At 51.2% G+C, this 15,138-nt stretch overlaps 1 protein-coding gene across 2 annotated transcripts in view; it reads right to left on the bottom strand.

The window, feature by feature from the left end:
* Window positions 1-15,138, bottom strand: part of Cacna2d2 (calcium voltage-gated channel auxiliary subunit alpha2delta 2) — a 114,948-nt gene that overhangs the window by 85,519 nt on the left and 14,291 nt on the right. For both annotated transcript variants that reach the window (XM_090323458.1, XM_090323459.1), the window contains exon 2: window positions 4,352-4,433. In XM_090323458.1, coding sequence (XP_090179584.1) covers window positions 4,352-4,433 — 82 coding nt within the window. The remainder of the gene's footprint in view (window positions 1-4,351; window positions 4,434-15,138) is intronic.

Raw genomic sequence — 15,138 nt, 5'->3', positions numbered from 1 at the left:
GCACCCCACATCCCGATCATCTGTGTCAGAAGATAGGAGGGTGCCACGGGGCCTCATTGCCTCATCGGATAGTGTCTGGGTAGGGGAAGGATGGGACTGCACCATGAGCCAACACAGAAGTTCTGAACTAGGGTGAGGGTTTGGAGGTTGTGGGTTCCTTAGGGAAGGGGCTGGGAGGGACTCAAGTGGGCTTGCTCCATTAGCTAGGGTAGTCCATGAGAGTCTCTCTTAGTAGGTGAGGATCGGCTGCCTGCCTCTAGGGGGGGAGGGACGGGATTCATGCAAACCACTGTACTCTGATGGGAGGAACAACTGTGAGGTCGGGGGGGGGGGGGTGTCCCAACCTCCCAGAGCAGCTTCATTCCCTGGCATCTTTCCTGACCTCATTTCTGCACCAGACCATCTGTGTTTCTGGGGTTCCTCCTTCCACCATCACCACCACCACCACCACCCCGGCCACTCTCAGGCACTGCTAGCCTCACCTGGAATGTCCAGAGAACATCTTCCTCAAATTGAGGACAGACCAGTACCGCTGGAGGGTACTGGAAAGGAGAGAGAGCAGGAAGAGTCCTTTCTCAAAGGCACCCACAGAAGGGTCTAGTCTTGCATCCCCGATCCCTGTGAAAGAGTCCTCTAGACACGGCCAGACCTTGATCCACACAGGGAGACGGCTCCAGCTGTGGCACTCTGCAAATATTATTTACCCATTTCTGCGAGTGCTGAGCAGATGGCTTGCAGGATTGGCCAGGGGGTCGACAAGGCAGGCCCATTCACAAATGCCATTCTTGGTAGAGTACCCAGGAGAGGTGGGGACCCACGGATAGCATAGGCCGGAAGCACCATTGGAGAACTGAAGCACAGTGTGGGAGGACAGCAGGAGACTTGGGGCCTGAGGTATCTAAGTCCTGGGGTCTTGCTCTGTGTGGATGCAGCTCAGCAGTCCAGGAAGATACTCCCTAAGATGGTTCCTTGGCCTTGATACCCTTCTTCCACTCATGGCTGGCCTACCTGGGCTTCCCGATGACTGGCTGGTGGAGGCAGCTGATCAGGCCACAACTTGGCTAAGGTCACAGCAACAGGGGAGGCAGCCTGGGATATAGGTAAGGCAATAGGCCATTTCTGTGGTAGCCTGTGGCGGCTAGGCAATAGCCACCCCAGGTTCCTGCCCAGGGTCTGGCCAGGCAGTCCTCCCTCATCACTACCCTAAGAAGAGGGTCTTTTCTCTTCCAAGGATAGGTCAAGCTAACCTAAGTTGGCACATCGGATGGACCGACCAATTATTCCTCACCTCTTGCTTTGTTTTCTCACAAGGACCCCAGAATTGTTCCCCCTGCTCCCATCCAGAAGGGAGTGAGTACCTGGTTCACCTAGGCTTCAGAGAGGCGAGGATCCTCCCTTCTCCACATCCTCCCTCGGCACCCCCAGCAACCTGATGAATTATTCATCCTGATCAGTCTCATTATGCAAATAAGCTCAGAGCCTAAACATATGCTCACCCCCAGGATGGGGACAATATGGTGCTGTTGGGGGAGGGTGGGGATGGGATTCAGGAGAACTAGATCCATCTTCAGGGCTCTAGAAGGATCTAGAGTTGTGTGACCTGTTTAGGGTGAGAGTGGACCAGGGATGGTGGTTGAACTGAGGTACCCAGGAGGGCATGAATCAGGGCCATCTGGCTAACTGAAGGGTCAGAAATGGCCAGAGAGTACCAGGACGCGAGGATATGCCATGGAGTCTTCACAGACAGGCCCTGTACCCTACCAAGATATGCCACAGTTTCCAACCTGTAAATGGGCCACGGTCTGCCCCCAGCCATGCTCCCATGGGGTTGTGGTAAGGTCGGGAGGAGGAAAATGCCAAGGCAGGGAAAACGCTCCCAAATGCCACGGTCTGCAGTTTCTGGTCTCTTGCAGCTGCCAGCCCTCGAGGCTCCCAGGCTACTTGGGGGTGGGGTAGCCTGGAAGATGAGAGCAGGCAGGGATGATAGCAGGAGGGGACTTGACATCAGATTACCCACATGGCAGGGATTTGGGGGCCGCTCAGATCAGCTCAGGGGGGGCCTGAGGAAGGGTAGCCCCATTGAGGGTCAAGCCTGTCACCAGCTTGGTAGAGCTGCTGTCCTACTTCCTGACAGCGTCGCAGCCAGTCAGGGCTCTGCTCCACGCATCCTCTCGACCTATCAATACCAACATGGGCTGGCACACAGGTCCTCTCAGGTGTACTGCTAGGGAACAATGGTGTGAGGGTCAGCCAGACATCGGCTGACTCCTTGTTCCCACGGGATTTCCCTCTTCCTCTAGAACCCTTTACCTGTTTCCTACCCTATACCCACACCTTGGCAGCATGCCCTGTGCCAAGAAGCAGTCCCAGAGCTGTCAGCAGGAAGAAGCTGAGGAAGCAGGTGAGGGGGGGGGGGAAAACCCCAAACTAGAGCAGGACACAGCCACTGGAGAGCTGGCAGCCTCAGGCAGCAGAGGGGCTGCTGGGAGAAGTGAATGCCCGGTCAGCACTTCTCTGCCTGCCTGCTACACCCCAGCATGGCCCTACTCCAGTCAGGTTCTCCACTGCCCCAGGCTTATCCTGTTCAGCCTACTAGGAGGGGGAAACATAGCCTAGGCACAGGCAGAGCCCTGAAACAATAGTCAGGAGCCCAGGGTCCAGCCCCCAGCTCTGCCTCAAGGCAGCTACGCAACAGTTTGGTCATAGCTGGATGAAGAGGAAGGTATGGGAAAATGTGCACACTGACAAAAGGGCCTAGAACCACTGGTGTCCACCCGAAAGGAAGGAAGCGTGTTCTGAGAGTAAAGACGATCAATGAAGGAAATTTAAATTTGGTTTCTAAGAAGCGCAGATCTGCACCAGCCTATCCACTGTCATTCTCACCACTTCCTCCCTGAGGCAGACTTCCTAGCCCTGCCATGGGCAAACGGGGATGATCGGAGAGCTCAGGTCTAGTGCAGGGCCATCGTGGTCCTCACCCTCCAGGAAGCTCACTCATCTAGAGAGATCCACATCTCAGGTGCAAAGCGTGCACAGACTAACATGCCGCGGACCTGAGCTGTCCGTGAATACAAAATGAACAACGTCCTGGAACTGAGAATTCCAAACAAGGAGGATTTCGAACGGATATGTCCAATACCCCCATATGAAACTTGGAAAAGCGAAGGAGGCGTGTTCCAGGGAACTACCATGCCTTCGTTAACCTGCATGGCTACACTTGGCAGTGCCCATTTAAGAGCCCGGTTAAGTGCTGAGTGCTATTCCTGAGCCTAAATTGACTTGTGTTCCGGAACAGCTTTTCATACAGTGCTTTCTCTGGAAGCTGTGCCAGCTTCCAAGTGCAGCTGAGTCACTGAGAGTTCACAGGAAGAGTGAAATGGGGGCTACTGCAATTCAAGACCGGCAACGAAGAATGGCTTTCTGACTAGCAGCTGAGCATGAGGAAAGGACTGAGGTCAACCTATATGGTCCCTGACCCAGAGGTATTAATAAGAACACAGTGAGGTATCACTAGACTCTCAACTGGACCCCCAATGGTATGTAACTCTTTGACTTCTCTGCTATTTCCAGGTCAGCCGTGAGCAGGAAATCCCCACCAATCCCCTACTTAGTTCTGCTAAGGTCTCCTTGTCCCACCCATGTCCCCACAAAGAGATCCCCAGCAGTCCCACCTCCGTCTCTCCAAGAGCTCAGCTCATTGAGCCTCTGTATTTCCACCTAAAGAGCGACAGCTCAGAAACCCGTGGCCTGACAGCAACACATTTTGCAGCCTTCGGGGGTGACGGATGATCTGCTCTTCACATCACTATTTCAAACATTAACATAATCTCCCAGGATGAATGTGGTCGGCTGGCGCCTAATCAATCACCCCTCCCCGCACCTTGATCTCTCATCCTGCCGGCACTGCCAAACACAGACCTGTCACTCCTCAGAGCTGTCACTCCTCGAGGTCTATAAAGTGCCCCGAGCTCCAGCCCTGGTCCAGGCCTTGTTTGGCCTGACCATCCTACCACTCTCATAGTGAGAATACCTTGGATTTCTTCACATGCTGCAGGCACTGATCCCAAGCCAGGTGTTGCTTCAAACACAGAGCCCACCCATCTGGAAAGGTGAAAAGCCCCAGCATTCTTCTAGGGATAAGAGTTATCAGAACCATTAGGCTACCCTTTTCTGTTACCTCAAAAAGGAAAGACCAGCACCCAAGAAGTCACTGATTCAGGTTTAGGGGTATCCTACCACACTGAGGCTCTCTTAAGGCTAACAAATCGTTTTCACTCCTTATTTCTGAATCCTTCCCCTATTCCTACTTGGAAAGGGATATCTAGAGGAAAAGCAAGCAAGCCAGGCTTACCTCACGAAGCTGCTGAACACCTCCAAAAATCCTCATCACGCCGTCAATCTCCTGCTCTAAGCGCCGGGCCCAGTGCTGCATCCTGTGCAGAGACAGAGAAAGAGAGAAGTCAAGAGGATCCACTTAGAGCTGCAACAGTCCAGTCCCTACCACTCAGTGGGGACCATGGCAGCTCTTCACTCGAACCTAATTTTCACCAGAGAAGAAACAGAGGTAAGGAACCAGACTGTGCCTGGGAATCCCCTTTGAAGTCCAGCCTGGTGGCCTAGGCACTCCTTGTGTACTGATGGACAGCCAGGCTGGAGAGAGGAGTATATTGTAAATGCACAGAGGGAGTTGAATAGAAGCCTGCAGGGAGACTGTTTTTCACTGTGAAGAGCCAGCCCTTGAAGCAGCTGCTCTGAACAAGGGAACTTCTGGAAACCAAGGAGGGGGGAGGGATAAAATGGAGCGTTAGGAAGGGGAGAGCCTGAGGAGGGGACTGCTGTCACCACCACATCATCAGGTAAGCCAGGGCATGTCCCTACCTCTCTGGGCCTTATCTGAGTAGCAGTCAGCTTCCACATCAGAGTCTTCTAATGGATAGATGCTCTTTGCTGGATGTTTAGCACGGGCCCAGCCATGGGTGGGAACACAGCTCTGTTTTTTTCTGGGGGCCTGGTGGATCCCATAGGTTTTTCACCTAAGCTGCAAGCCTGGGCAAAATCTCCTTCACATTGATGAGACCTTTAGACCCAACTGTGTCTCTACTTCCTTTTCTGGAATGTTGGGACAATTTAGGACCATCTCTTAAGAGTGTCACCAGTACACATGAGAATGGATGAGGGGCGCAGAACAGGAATCTGTGGATGACAAGTTAGCTGGGTGGTGAGAACAAGGAGGGTTATCTGGAAAGCGGCCTCATCCGAGTTCAAAGCCGTGACCTCTTCCCGCAGTGCTAGAGTACATGAGCTCTCACCAGAGAGATATCATCCACACTACCAAACATGCTTGCAACTGGTGACCAAAGATCCCTTGTCCTGATACATCTGAAAAGTCACCTTCTGCTTATCGCTCTTCTGCGTGTCACCCTTCTAGAGAGGTCCACAAGATGTAGCTACTTCATGGATCAAGTGCAATCCACAAAACACAGCAAGATAGGTGATACCAGGAGAGTTGTGTAGTCTGACCTCAGCACGCTTCCTTGGGCCTCTAGTGTCTCCCATGAGACTGGGGCACTCTTCTGGTTCCCTGGGTCACCCCGGCCTCCCTACCCCCACATTCTTCCTCAGGCCTATGGCTGGGGGCGGGAAGGGGGCCCTGGGCCCCATGTCATTGTATGTGCCCAGGTCGGTTGGCATGGGAACTCAGAGAAGGAGGCGGGCAGATCACTAATTGCAATTTGCCAAGCTGAATGTCAGGACTGTGATGGGGAAAAAAAAAAAATCAACATCAAAAGAAAGAGGTATTAGCTTTGGCTTGTTGCTAGCTGAGCCACAGCCTGACTCCTACTTTCACTCCCCACCACAGGGGAAAAAATCTCACCCTGAGTCCAGGTGGAGGCCAAGCTGCAGGCTGGGCTAAGAAGGGCAATTAGGCTTTAGCTGCCAGCCTGAAGGGGGGCAAGACACAGTAGCAAATAGAGTCTTCTTAGCCTGGCCACTGTCCATCAGGCACTGATGTCCTGGCCCTGGCTGAGGGTGGACAATGTGGCAGGTGGCTCTTTGTGATCCTGAGCTAGTAGAACCCTTGGGACTAATATGGAGATGGACTGCCACATAGACCTGTATGTTACCAGACAGGTAGGTGACAGACAATTGGGCACAGCCAAGGATTTGATCTTTCAAAGGGCTCTGCCTGACTCTGACCTCAACTGCTCACTGGTCTATGGGAAAAATGCCAATATTTCCTGGATTATTATATACAAGGACAACTACAATGTACAAGATACATTATACAATGTGTAAGTGCCAGCATGTCACATGCTTGCGTGCGCCCTCTCTCTCTCTCTCTCTCTCTCTCTCTCTCTCTCTCTCTCCTTCTCTCTCTCTCTCTCTCTCTCTCTCTCTCTCTCTCTCTCTCTCTCTCTCTCTCTGTCTCTCTCTGCTTCCTCCTTCACAAAGAAGAAAACAGAGTCACCTACAAATTATAAAATTATAAATAAGAGGCAAGGAAAGTTGGAGTGACCTGTTCCAAATCATCAATCCAGGAAGGGATGGACTGGACACAGGTCTTGTCCTAGAATTGTGCTGGAATCTCAAGAGATGACACACATGATCTGACTGTCATCCTCTCTTCTCCCCTTGGAATTCAGTACCATCACCTTCAGAGCTTAAAATCAGGGGGAACAATCACACCATGGAAACTGGCACTGACATTTACCATCACACCACTGTTTTCACCCAGGGCTGTGAATTCTTTTCTTGCATTGCCTATAGGTCTCTGTTTCTGGGAACTCATAGATAAGTAAAAGAAACCTAACTGGGAGAACAGACATGGATGCCACGTTTTTATTTTGCCCAGACAACACATTATTAATATAATCACCATCATTGCTTGCAAAAAGGCTATTTCAACACTAAAATAATTTTTAAAAGAACCAGATCTCAGGATAAAATTCAATATTCCTCCTAAGATACACATTCACACTCCTCTCCCTCTCCTAGTCTGTATATATATATATATATATATATATATATATATATATATATCCTCCCTCTCTCTTTGTCTCTCCTCTGTGTCTTTGTCTCTCTGTCTCTCTGCCCCAATCTAGGGGTGGCTCTAGCCCTTTGTTTGACATCCTAGACCTGTCAGGCAGATCTCAGGCCCTAGCTCTCTGCCCATTAGCATAATGTCAGGGAAAACAAGTCACTGATTCTTCTTCTAAATCAAACCCAATAACTAAGGCAGTATGTGTGTCCCAGAGTTTAAAAGGACATGATGGATAATTTATTTCATTGTCACAGAGATATGACTTTGATTTTGTGGGTTTTAGGGTTTGGCCAGTGTCCCAGTACTGGCTCTGGGGGGAGGGATGACACACAAGACACTGAGAAGGCCAGGAGGTAACTAAGCATGTAGCACTCCTTCTTTGGGACTACAGAAGTCACCCACCCACCCACCAAGCCAAGTTCGACCCTGACAAAGCACAGCGAGGTTCACTTCCACAGAAAGGTATAGGGGCTCTGGAAGAATGGAGGGGGCGGGTGGTATACACTAGGACACTAGGATCCATGCCTTTGCTGGGACAAAAGTAAGCTGACCAAATTCTGCCCATGTTCCTGTTCACGTAGTCCCCAAGTGCCCAGATTTTCTCAATGCCTCCTGTCCAGACAGTACTGAAAATGGGCTGTACCCTTAACAAAAGAGGTCTAGCTACCTGCTAGTTCCCCACATCCTGTGAATTTCCATGCTTTTCATGAGATGTCACTGCTTATCTCTAAGTGCTTGTAAGTGTCAAATTAGCAAGACAGTGGAGAAGAGAGAGTCTTAGTGGAGACAGTACAGACAAGGGTTGCAGTTGCTTCATGATTGGTATAAGTGGGCAAAGATGGGAACTGAGCAACATCCTCTAGTGGAGACATCACAGCCCCATTTCACAGATGAGGAAACTGAGGCTTCTGGTGAGGCAGGAGCAAAGTCATACGCACAAGACTTGTCTTCCTGGCTGCGTAAGTTCCATGAGCCCATCTCTTCAAAACAAAGAAGTCTCTGGGAGGCCTCAAGAGGCTACCCCTGTCAGGCTGTGTGATCTTGGAAAGTTCTACTGCTTCTCCCCTACAAATACACTGAGCCTCGGCTTTCCTATCTGTCACCAGGGTTAACAATGGCTGGCTAAATAACAGTAATGGATAAGTGCAGATGGGTAGAATTATTGCTGAGGCTTATAGGTTTATCCTTAAGATCTGAGGACCATTCTGTACTCAGAAAATCAATGGCTTCTGACACCGAGTAAAGGGTGACCAGAGGTAGGGTTCCTCGAAAAAGGCTCAGCCAGGAAACAAAAGGTGCTATGGGATGCCAGGGATGGGGTCAGAACTGAGAGCAGGGAAGAAGAGTTTTATATGGGGCAAGGAGTGAGGGTAAGGACCCTCCCGAATAAAAACATTTATTCGACAGAACCCTCGAGAATGCAGCTGGAGAGGTTTTGGGTCAAACTTCAAAGCACTCAGGTGGAGAGCCCCTCTGCTCTGAGGCCAGCTGCAAAGGCTCAGTCATTGGCAGAGGAGGGAAAAGGAGGAGGAGAGGGGGTGAAGAGGTGAGGAGAGGGATGGAGAGGGAAAAAGAGAAAGCCCGTGTGCAGATGTGGCAAGCATAGATTAAACTGTTGCCAGTTGTTAATTTTATATGTGAAGTTGTTGATCAGAATGTGATTTAATTGTACAGTATAATCCAAGCTTTTTTGAATAAATTATGCAGAAAACTCATCTATAATTAAACAAATCAAAAAACCAGAGACAGGTGACACTGCAGGTTCACCCCCAAAGGGCACGGATGAGTGTGGGTGGTGGGACCCCCATAGAGGGGACCGAAAGGAAGGGAGAAATCTTTATTCAAGAGCAGGCAGAGGCAGGCCTAGAGAAGGCCAAGGTGGAGTGGGGGGTGAAGGCCTCAGATCCCCAAGTTCTGCCTCTCTGGGCCTTCCTCCCCAAACATGGAGGCCGTTTGTGCCTGCTGCCTTTGCTGGTTCGCCTGTCTGGTTAAATCAGATTCCCCCAGGGATCTCAGCTTACTGTTTAGCAGAGCAGCCATGGTGCATAGACACAGAGCGTGGAAACTGAGGTGGGGAGGGGGGCATGGTGTAGCACAGAAGGTAAGAATGGTGGAAATAGGACAGAAACCGGCACGGCACAAACAAACTGCCTGCTGCCAGGGGCACAGTGAACCAAGCTTGGTAATGGCAGGGGCTCAAAGTCCCTTGCTTTTCTTGTGATAGGCTTGCCAATTATTCTCCCCACTCTGGGGGAAGCAATAATTTAAAATAAAGTGCCATTTAATTATTTTGATTATATTTCAGCTGGTCTGCTACCTCCAGCCTTGGCGTCTTTGTAGTCTGTTTAGGGGGGATGGGGGGAAGACAGGGCAAGAGGGAGGTGTGGCAGATGGAAAGATATGGACAGAAGCAGCTCAAGAGCTCTCGCCAGCACTGACCAGGCCGAGGCCCTAGTGTACAGTAAATTGGTGGTGGGCAAGAAGGTTACAACCACACACTAGCCTGGAAGTCCCTCAAAGTGTCGAGAGCAGCTGAGACCAGCCCAGGCTGAAGCTGGGCTAGGAACATAGTAGTCCTTCATCTAGGCCCCCAAAAGCTCAAGGGTACCCTCAAAGATTATGGTCAACTTCCTGTTAGGTATATGTCCCCTCTACTTGATTGCCCAGGTCCAACCCTGGCTCTTCCAAGCTCTTGAACTAGATGTGTGCACCCTGGCTGGAAAATGGAGATCAAATTGGTCATCTTGCTCACCTCTCCCCCCCCCCAAAATGAGGCAACTAGAAGTCACACTCCACATAAGGAAAGCTTCTCCCGAATATGTATCTAGGCCCCTCTGACTTCAGGGCTGTTCACCCACCATCCCACCTTCTTCCCTCAAATTGGCTTCTGGGTGGGCTGCAGCTCTTCCCTGAGTGGCCTCTGAGAGCCTTGGTACAGGAAGAACCGACATGGCCCCTTGCCCTGGGTGACCTAGGGGAAGAGAGGGCATCCTGGATGACCAGGGTATCCTTTCTGCTGTCCATCAGCAGAGACTAGAGGGCAGCAGTCTAACCTAAGAAACAGGTGGACCACGCTACAGCTTCCACCTTAAACCACAGGAGGGGAAATGAGCCAGAGCCATTGTTGGGTAGAGTTATGGAGATACAAATGTCCTCTGCCACCAACTCATAAGCAGGGAAACTGAGGCATAAGACTTATTAAAGAGGACTTGCTATCTTGAATCTATTTGATTCAGTCCATGGATTTTTTTTTTTTTTGCCAATCCTGAGGCTTGAACTCAGAGCCTGAGCACTGTCTCTGAGCCACTTTGGGCTCAAGGCTATCCCTCTACCACTTGAGCCACAACACCACTTCTGGATTTTTCTGAGTAGTTTATTGGAGATAAGGATCTCATGAACTTTTCTGTCTGGGCTGGCTTTGAACCCTGATCCTCAGATCTTAGCCTCCTGAGTAGCTAGGATTACAGGTGTGAGCCACTGGTGCCTGGCTAGTCTGACTAGTCTGTGGACCTTTTAAAGCAACAAGAAGCTTTCTAGAGCTCCCACCCCTACCCCTGACCTCCACCCATGCACACAGGATGAAGACAGCCCGTTTGTCACCAGGGACCTGAAGACCTGAGGAGCTGGCAGAGAGGCTAGTATGGCTGCAGCTTGAATCAGTCCAAATCCAGCCCTGAGTCTACTCCTCTCCATGTGTATCTTGGGACCCTGCCCAAATACTGCTCCTTAATGAGGTTATTAATTATGGGGCTGTCCCTTCCCTTTCTTTGCTGAGAAGGAACTTTTCTTTCTAATTGGTGCTCAGCTGGGAGGGAGCAAGCTCGTGCCTCTCTGCTCAGATGAACAGAAAACAGTCATTGGGCTTTAATTAGGGTACCAGGTCCAGCCCAATATTTACTCTTAATAGTATGCTGGGGGAAGGGAGGAGTGAGGAAAGGAGAAACTAGAGCCAGGAATGTTATCAATCAGGACTGGAAGAGCCCAGGTAACCAACTTGGTCCAGAGAGGTATGGAGAATATCCAAGATCACACAGCAATTGACTACAGCATCATCACTGGTACAAGAGTAGGGGCCCCAGGGCAAGGGCAGCTAGAGTTAGGAAGGTCTGGATACTCAGGCGCAGGCCTCAATCAGGGACATGAAGGCTGAAAAAAAGGCAACAGTTGATTTTTCCAGCAGCAGTTGAAGGACAGCACTGAAGGTCAAACTGAGCCTGACTAGTGTTTCCGCTAGTTTCACTGTGTGAGCAGGCCCTACGCTAAAACCCACGCCTCCAGGCCTGATCTGGAGTTTTCCAGGGCAAAAAAAAAAAAAAAAAAAAAAAAGTGCCCTCAGTTGGTCTTTGTTGTACTGGGGGAGGGGGGCCAGGGAAGGAACCAGGGAGGTTTGAACTCCATACTCTACCAGGGAGCAGGGCTAAGGAAGTGGCATGGATGCTAAGGCACCCAGATGCCATCTCTCTTCCATCTCCAGCTCAGAGCCCTTCTTTTCTTTCTCCTGGTGACTGCACTTCATTATCTTCATTCATCTTCTTGGCTCCCATTCTCAGAGAGGAAAATGAGGCACCGAGCAACTGGATGAAGTGTCCAAAGCTAATCAGGGTGTCACACTTTACCCCTTCACAGGACACCATTCTTGGCTGCTCGTGGGGCAGGGCCACTCGGGTATCTAATGGGCCTTTGGACATGTCTGAAGACAAGATCCTGACCTCTCTCCGGGGCTCACTTCCCACCATTTGTCTCTCCACTTCAGGGGAAGGCCTCTGTCATTGCCCAAAGCCTCAGGAGTGATCAGGATCTTGCTTTTTCTCACAGCCACATCCAAGTTATCCACAAGTCCCACTGGTTCCATCTTGCCAGTGGGCCCCCATTCCTACTACCTCCCTGGGCCCCTTGCCTGGTCTGGACAGCCATCATCTCTCCTGGACCAGCACGTGCCAGCTCAATGTTCCCTACCTTCTGCCTTGACATCCCAGTTCTCCAGACTGTTCACTTCTGCATCCAGCTGTCCCTCCTGTCAGGACCTCACCGTAGCTCATGCCTTTGGAGGAAAAGCTATAGTCCAGCCAGTTCCCACAGCCCTGGAGGCCTTTCTGATTTCAGCCCTGAGACTGAAATCCACCACTGAATCCACCACTGCTATACCTTCTCTAGCTCCTCTGCAGTCCTGCAAGGGCTGTCTGGCAGAATTTACTCCCAGGGACACTGGAATGTCCCACCTAATGGACCTCTCCCTATCCAGGAAGACCCCCGTCAAGCTCACACGAGCAAAACACAAGTCTTCTCAGTGTGGCTCAAACACACCCCTACACCAACTTTTGCACATTGTCCCCTTGGCCTAGGAAGCCACCAGCCCCTCTTTATCTCCTTAGGCCTCAGCACACACATCACCAGCTCAGTGAGCCCCCCTCCTTTTGATCCCCATTTTAAATGGTGCCCCATGACCCTTGCAGCAATGTCTCTCCAGGAATTACTATTTTAGTTAGCAGTTCTTTCTCCTTTATAGTTCCTTCTTCCTTGGGCTGTCCTCCCCGAGGGAGAAGGTTTGGCTTTCCAGCCTGGAGTGACAGACTCTTCCCTGAGCAAATACATCTTCCCAGAGCCCCAGAGTGCCACTGACCTCCAGCTATCCTGCCCCAACCTATGTGCAACTGGCTCCACACACAGATGGGCAGAGTGGGCAGCGGAGCCTGCAGGAAGCTGCAGGTGTGGCGGTTGCCCCAGGGCTGGCCCAGGAGGCCTTCCCTTCCCCTGAGTCCTCTCTGATATGAATTATTTAGGCTCATTTATGATGGGCCTGCCCAGGCCTGTGGCTTCCTTGCATAATTCATGACTCTCCCACAAGGCCCAGACACTGGCACAGCCACTTCTTCCAGGAAGCAAAAATAAAGTACAGAGGAGAAGTGGCCCCAACCTGGACTGCCTCGCCCCCTGCCATCCTGTCCCCAACACTCTATCTACCTCCGCCCCTCCCTGCCACACAATTGTTTTCTCTTTTTCCCACTTGCAGCCTTTTCATAGGCTCCCCCACTCCTCTTTCTATGCCTCACTTTCCACGTCTGTGAACTGGTAAGTGGTGGGCCACTCTGTTGCTTTTCAACTGCTCAAGGTGTCACTGTTCCCCCACCAACAGATTCAACAATGAGCAAGAGGAGCCCGAGAACCAGCAAGGTTTCTGCGGGGGGCGGGGAGCAAAACCAAAGGGTCCTAGCCAGACTTACCAAGATGGGTGCCTGCCGTCTGCTCCCTGACCTCAGCTGCTGACATAGATAGTGGGCCTCGCTTTTGAGATCTCCCCTCCCCACCACCTTTCCCCCAGCGAGGCCCATTTCACACATGGCCTCTTGGTAAGGCATACCCAGTCAGACACTATGACGAAGAAGTCTGGTCTCAAGAGGTAGGGACTTGGGCTAAGACACTTGTGGAAGTCACCAGGTAAGTCAGAGGGACCCAGGGACTGAAGCCCCCTGCTCTTGCCTGTCGACCGAGTAGTGGAAAGCTTGTCTAGAGGGGTGCACATTTCCCCGACAGCTCTGGCCAGATTCTGTGATTCACATGTCCCCATCTCTCCTTCTGCATGTCCTCCCCACCCCCAGCATGAGTCAAATACTCGAGGAGCCACAAATAGCTGTCCTCTGTGTACATCCTCACCATGGCTCCCTGCTTTAAGGAGAGAGACCCCTTTAGAGTCCTTTGTCCCCTCCTCCCCACTCAGGGCAGGGACCTCTGTAGAACCTCACAGACCCCTTGAAGACACCTAAGGAGAACACTTGATCCCAACCCATCTCTGTTCTATGGCCTTATCCCTCCTTTCCTTGGCCAAGTCACCGGGAAGCCTTCCTGGATTTCCTCTGCCCCTTTCTCTAACCTGTAGTCCTCACCATACTTAACTAAATGCCCTCTTAGGTTGGGGGTAGCCTTGAGTATCCTCAGCAAGCTTCCTGTGACAGCCTGGTTTGGAGCCTGTCAAAGAAATCTGAAGAGACTTGGGAACAGATGGAATACCCATCCTCTCCTCCATCAAGCTGGTGCCTATGCTGACCACCTCCCTCTGCAGTAGGAGAGAAACTGAAGGGTTGAGCTCAAAATGAAGCCCTGAATCCAAGAGTAAACAAGGAAACAGAGCATCTACCATGTGCCGAGGGCTCTGTGTGTCTTTCCTACCACAGTCACACAGTACCACTGGATGGACTGGGTACACAAACCAATTCATGCCCACTTTGTGAGTGAGAACTTTGAGGCCTGAGGAGATGGAATCAGTCGCCCAAAGAGACACTGTCTGTTCATGCTGAATAAGAACCCGAACCTAGTAAACTCTGGCTCCAGAGTCCTGACTCTGCTTTCAAGCTCTCCCTCCCTTCTTACAAGGTAGATTCTAATGGCCCAAAATAAGGCAGGAAGAGTTAACCTCATTCTTACCACAGAGACCCCACCGCCTCCTCAAACAGAAGCTGAGGTAGTGGAAGGGCCCTTATATCCCACCAGAGCTCTCCTGCGATGTGGAATGGTGTCTCAGCATGGAAGAATCAGCCCCCAGTCCCTCAGTCCCCACACGAGGACTCCGGGCAGGGTGGAGGGAGAAGGCCCATTTCTTGTTTCTCAGAGTGAGCCAGGCTGCATATAAATGCCAGTGCTCAACCCACCTCGACAGACACTGTTCCTCAGGCCAGTTCCTTGGGTACTTGGTGGGGAAGTAGTCAGTCATTAGCAATGTAAATGTCCTCTGCAGGCTGTGCAAGATGTATAGCTGCAGCAAAGAAGGGGCTTCAAGTGCCAACTCAGGGGTTCCACCTTTTTTCTGGTATCCTCAGGGTGGAGGTAGGGGAGTAACCAGGCAGAAAGGAGCCACCATCCTCAGGCTTAGCTCCAAGAAGGCAGCGTAGCCCAACTAGTATGGTTCAGTATTGGTATGTTTCCAACCTTCTGTAAATCCTCATCTAGCTCACCCATTCTGCATTCATTTATCCACCCATCCATCCATCCATCCATCCCTACGGTTACCGAGCACTTCCTGTAGGCATCCAGGGGGAAGACTCAGTGTGAATGAAGCAAGGAAGAGGTAAGCCAGCCTTTAGAAGCTTGGAATTTAAGCAGAG

This window comes from Megascapheus bottae, chromosome 32 (assembly GCF_031878675.1).
Source record: "Megascapheus bottae isolate mThoBot1 chromosome 32, mThoBot2.hap1, whole genome shotgun sequence".
Taxonomy (NCBI): Eukaryota; Metazoa; Chordata; class Mammalia; order Rodentia; family Geomyidae; genus Megascapheus; species Megascapheus bottae.
This window is presented reverse-complemented; position numbering and strand designations above follow the sequence as displayed.